Below are 5,943 nucleotides of genomic sequence, written 5' to 3' on the forward strand. Positions count from 1 at the left end.
GGAACAGTCTAGAAGAGAAACTGCGCCGCCAGGAATTCAATTCAAGTAAAAATATGCAAGTTCCTCATCTATGAAAAGTACAAGTGTTTAAAGATGAGTTTATTTGAATGACTGTACTTTTGGGTGGTTTAAGTTGCAGTACTGCATCATATTTTGTCACTGTTGTGTCAAAAAATAAAGCTTTTTTCAGCTTTTTTGCCTTTATGCATACATACATTATGGAGCCAGAGTAAAGCAGGGTTAGTCTCTGCTCTCCCTTGGTGGTTTGGTTTGAGGGACTGTATTTACTCTCTCAGTAATCAGTGCACTTAGATGGATGTGCTCCTCAGATAAGTGTTTCCCTTGATGAGGTCTTTACCACAACCCATGGTGGGGGCGGTTGTCCCAGCCCACAACTCCTAAATCAAGTGTCCTTCTCTGCTGTTGTAAATGAGAAGTCGGTTAGGGTGTAATTGGGTTTGCATATTCTGTGGGATAAGTCCATGGACTGTTTTCCAGATATAGAGCGAAAACTATAATGACATTCCAAAGAGACTAGCTTGCAAGTAAACACTGGGATTAATGTTTTTGTCAAAGGGCATTTAAAATACTTTTCTGTCTTTCTGATATCATACTGAAAATACAGACACTTACATAATTGGCTATCTGACATATTACATTGCAGAGTTGCACCTTAGTACTTGCTGCTGCTTGCTTAAAATGTAAAAATGAAGAAAAACTAATTAGTTAGGTAGCAGTACTTGCTATTTTCTTGTACAGTGTACAAAATGGCAATAAACAGCATAAAACATGATGTTATTTCCAAGTGAGAAGAATTAAGCCAATGCGAACATCCCTCAAATCTTTACTCTATCTGAAGGCCACCATTTGGCAATACAAATGTACTCTTTCCTATTGAGTTTATGGGATTTGTCATGCTTGTGGGTCATATTGACTACAAAATTGTCTGTTTTAGAAGTCTTGGTCATACTGTGTTTCATTGGCTCAATGAATAATTATTTTTCGATCACAAGTCTTTACGCAGTGAGCTTGCGGTTTTGCAGTCAGACGCGCTGCTTCCTCAAGTCTAGTTTTATGGAGCAGAGATGGTGAAAATGCTAATATCAAGGCTTCAAAATGGGATTTAAGAAATCAGTGGATGACTTCATGGTATCTGCTTCCATCTTTTATATGGCTAATGTGTGTAGCTCATAGACAGTGTAGTGTATAATGACACACTCTTGGGACCTGGAGGAAAACTGCAGCATTTTAGTAATTTTTTTAAATGAAGGTTCTGGTTGTTGCCATCAACGAGTTATCTCTTGCCAGCATAGAGACAGAGATAAACAGTAGGCCTTTATACACAAGTGTGTATTTTGGCTTTATGCATTTATTTTTTACGCAAGTAGATGATGATCAAAGCCATTTTAAACAGAGTTTTGCAGCTGTACAAACTAAACCAACACGGATCTCTGTCAGCTCCAGTCTTGTTGAAGGAGACAAAAATAAGCAGGCCAGCTTTTTTTCTGCTCTTTCTTTTTAATTTATATTTTCCAGCCGGTTTTTCCCAACATAAAGAGGGTTCACAGCCGTACTCGTCTGATCTTGCAGCAAGACTTTCCACAACTCATTTACATGTTTTCTTTCACCTCACACATACATATACACTAAAAAGAAACTTCCCCCTCATATTACCTGAAACTCATTTCTCCTCCTGCTCATCTCATCTCTTCTGATTGTTCCTCTTCCTTCATCTGCATTCTCTCCACATCAGAGTCGAGATCCGTTTTTTCTGTCCGGGATGCTTGAGTAACAGTAGTTTTGCAAACTGCTAATGCATCTGGTGATGCTATCAAAACACAGCACTGTGGGTTGGGGGTTTTTTTTGGCTCTTTGTTCTGGCAGAGGGTGTTCACATCAACATCGTCTCATATCTTAGTGTTTAATCTTTTCATTTGGTCTATACACATCAGCTTTCAGAGGAGAGCAGACCCCGTCATTTCTCCATCTCTGCAAGAAAACACAATATTAGAGATTTACTACATCCCTTGTTACCAACTCTTAGGAATGACGTTGAGTCAAGATGCTGCTAATTGGATGTATGCTTATGTGAAAAGGAGGCCCTTGCTGCTTTTGTGCAAAGAGATAAAGAGCTAGGGCAGAAAAGTCGGGAGGCCACAGTTCATAGAGAGCTAACATGTAGGATTTCATGGTGGGCGTGCTATGTTAGGAATTCCAACTCATGTTGTAACTAGAACTCCTGAAAGGCTCTGTTCTTTCCTGGTGGCTGGGACATCTCAGACCCCGCTTTGGCACTGAGCCCAGCCCCTCTGTCTAATTATCAATCTGCCTTTTTGTGTCTTTGGACTCTTGTTTTTATGTATGTCTTCAGCAACATCAGCTCTACAAAAGGCCTGGAACTGCAGTAAAATGAACACAGCAGCGTTAGGCATGACTGTATTTATTCTCTATGCACAAGTGTTCAAACACTCTTACTGATTTCCTCACATGAAGTGAGAATTTCTAATTTATCCACTGAATTCACTGAAGTTTCCTAGAAGTTACCCAAATTGACCCGCATAAGTCTGTAAAGGTTAAATTGGATCATTAACGAACTTAAGTTTTACACACGAGTCATTACAGGATCGTGTCACTTTAAAAATCTAAATCCAAGTCATTTTCTCTTGATGACTTTTGTGGACTGGAAAATCAATATATCAGAAAGAAAGACAGAAATAACATTTAATCATTGATCCATAGGAGACTGAGGGGTAGCAGTGGCCAGACTCCAGCGAACCACGATAAAAGCCATTATCCACAAATGGAGAAACCTTGTAACAGTGGTGAACAGTGGCCTACCAAAAAGTTAAAGAATTTTGAGGGCAAGTCCAAATGCTTTTTCTCATGTAGACCTTTGTCGAACCATCTTATAGATAATCTTTTTGCATACATAGATGTCACCCCCTGAGCCCCCCCCTAAAAAAAATGCAGGTTTAAGACACTTCCTTGGGTTCAGTTTTTAGACCTGGGGATGTTCCTGGCAACTAATTTCTTAGTCGACTGCATGAGGAAAAAAAAATGAGGCTAACCAGCTCGTGTAAAACTAAGAAACACTCAGACACTGAGTTACATTTGTGAACCTTGAATAGGACAATGTCAAAAACTCAGACAAAGGCATTCGAAACCATTAATCACAATTAAAATGTTAACAGTTACACTAAACGACTGGTACCAAATAGTGATAACAACGATTAATTGTGTTGTCGCACACATCCCTAATCTATACCGTGTTCATCAACAATGCGGTCATTTTTTAAAGCGATGAAACCTGTTATCCACCCGCCTGCAGTCTGCTATTTGGCTCAAGCACTAATAAAAATGGTTGCAGCAAAGGTGGATGTCACAGTTTGCAATGATCAACATGTCAGCTGTAATCATAGCTGTAGAAACAGTGGACTGTTGAGTTGATGCTGGCAGTGTTTCTACAAGTGCAACAAGTTTTCCACACTTCTGCACACCTCTACAGACACACACACACAGTCACATGTGATTTTCCACACCTGTGTGGGAAAACACAATGAAAGGAATTGACTCAGATGAATGGTGCTGATTTAGAGGGCCTGGTAATCTGGTTCCTGTGTGGGTCCTTGGTAGACAGTGGAGCCTTTACTTTGCCAGTCTCTGCTGTAGGATGAGAAACAATAGAGCTATGTGAGGAGCATTTTCATTTCTTTTTAGATGCTGAAGATGGATTATATTTGCTATCGGAGTGTAGTTTGGTATTAGTTAAAATGTGGCATTAAGGGTGGAGTGAAGCATTGGGATGATGTAAGATGTGAGTTGGATAGTTAAAGAAAAGAGAAATATGCACGTACAAGATTTAGTTCTGTCACACTGAAAGGTCTGACTTTGATATTTTATCAAACTTTTTAAAGGTTCCTGAATAAAATGTATTTATTTCATAACCGCTAAACCTGTTTGTTGGCAACTACTCTTCAATTTGAGTTCACCTCAGTTGTTGTGAGTCAGGATGATTGCAAGACAAAAGATCATTGCAGTGTAGTCTGTCTTGGAGTGCTGAATGAATGAGTGAGACATGGAATAAGAAGCACTGTCTCTTCCGAGGAGAGTGGGGAACAAAACAACAACAACCTGTAGTCAGTTAGGAAGACTGAACTGATATATTTGCACCAAGTATATCTTTTATCCGTGCATGCTCGAGTTTTTTAAGCTGTCACTCTCAATTTTAAAGAGCTGTGATAAGATGCCGATGTAAATGAGGGTAAATCATACATTTCTGCAAGGTTGAATCATTTGGTTGCTGTGAGGGTGTCAGACTCGCTGTGAGATGGGGAAGGGTGAGGCAACGGGAGGCGAGGAAAGCTCTCCATCCTGTCAGGGATGTCACGTTGTTTGATAAAGGGAGTGACGACAGAGAGAAGTGCAGAGGAAAGAGAAACATTTTGAAGGCACACACAGGTTTGAGGGATTGGCAGAGCGCTCTGAATAAAAACAAATAGAATCAAATATGTCGGCAATGACCTGTTTTTGACCCTCTTGTCATTTTGTCCATGTCTGTCTTTTTCCAGAGCTGCTGGGCTCTACCAAGAGGCTCAACATCAACTACCAAGACTCAGATGGGTAAGAGGTGTGCATGTGTGTACGTGTTTATGTGCGTCTCAGCGAGAGATGAACACGAAGCTGAGTCAGTGGAATGCAATGGAAGAGTCATTGTTTCTTGATTGATGTGCAGATTGTGTTCAGTCTTCACAGAATGACTCACAGTAGAATCACACGCATGTGCTGACAGAGTGTCCTTCAGTTTTTACCTCACTCTTTGTTTTCCGATAATGTCTGTTAGAGCTTGGAGTAAAATGATTCTTTATATTCACTTAGATTCATTCTGACTTCTTTCAGAGGTTTATAGAAGATGTTACCTTTATTCCTGCAGTTTAAGGCTACAGACACTCTACGGAAAACAGTGACTGGAGACCACCGAGCAACATTATTGCAACCATATCCAGTCGAAGTGGTTGCATCAGGTCTGAGACCGCTCCTATTCAGTTGCTGCCTTCAAAGTGACTTTGGTGCATCATGATGGCGATGAATCAGAAATAAAACTGTGTTAAGATGGAGTATCAGCTTATGAATGAATAGGGTTAAGTTGGCACTTATATGCAATATGTTTATAATAGTACCATAATTAAATGTGAAAAACCTCAAATCTGTTGCTCACTGTTTCTGTTTGCATCACAGCTGCAGTGCGGTACAGAGCCAGGGGCAGGCTTGCCACTGTCAGCATACTGACAAACTAAAAATGAAAACAATAAGAAGAGGCTGAGGAAAACTGAATATGTTTATGATATAAGGATGAACTCTGAAAATGCCGGGGACTGTGTTGCTCTGAGAACTGAGACTGAGGTGGAGCACGAGTTGCTTTATTACTATTCCTCCATATTAACATGAAATCTATGTGTCATTGGTGACATGTATGAGATGCTGATTGACACAAAACATTTATTTATTTATTATTTATTTATTTTCATTTTCATGTTTTTTTGGAGGGGAGGTCTCATGCATATATTCACAAATTAGAGAAAAAAGCTGGAGGTAGAATAGAGTAGATAGAATAGAATAATCCTTTAATTGTCCCACAAATTTGGTTGTATCAGCAGCAAAAAAACACGCATATACAAAAAGAACAGGACACAGAACAGAAAACACAATTTTTACATGTTAACATCATGGACAATAGCTACAGAGCAGAGTACAATACAGTTGTTAAATTTAGCGTACAGATAGTGTGCAAACAGAGCAGGATACTGAAAGAAGAGTGACATGTTATAGAGGGACATATAGAGTACATAGGGTGACATGTTATAGAGGGACATATAGAGTACATAGAGTGACATGTTATAGAGGGACATATAGAGTACATAGAGTGACATGTTATAGAGGGACATA

General features: G+C 39.6%; 1 protein-coding gene across 4 annotated transcripts in view; it reads left to right on the forward strand.

The window, feature by feature from the left end:
* Positions 1-5,943, forward strand: part of LOC102197420 (CASK interacting protein 2) — a 52,479-nt gene that overhangs the window by 17,539 nt on the left and 28,997 nt on the right. For 3 of the 4 annotated variants that reach the window (XM_005721931.1, XM_005721932.1, XM_005721933.1), the window contains exon 3: positions 4,569-4,620. In XM_005721931.1, coding sequence (XP_005721988.1) covers positions 4,569-4,620 — 52 coding nt within the window. Of the gene's footprint in view, positions 1-4,568; positions 4,621-4,941; positions 5,022-5,943 lie in introns of those variants that run through there. The other variant, XM_005721934.1, reaches the window with a different exon arrangement.

Source organism: Pundamilia nyererei, unplaced genomic scaffold (assembly GCF_000239375.1).
Source record: "Pundamilia nyererei isolate P.nyererei 1_Seehausen unplaced genomic scaffold, PunNye1.0 scaffold00005, whole genome shotgun sequence".
In the NCBI taxonomy this organism is placed as follows: domain Eukaryota; kingdom Metazoa; phylum Chordata; class Actinopteri; order Cichliformes; family Cichlidae; genus Pundamilia; species Pundamilia nyererei.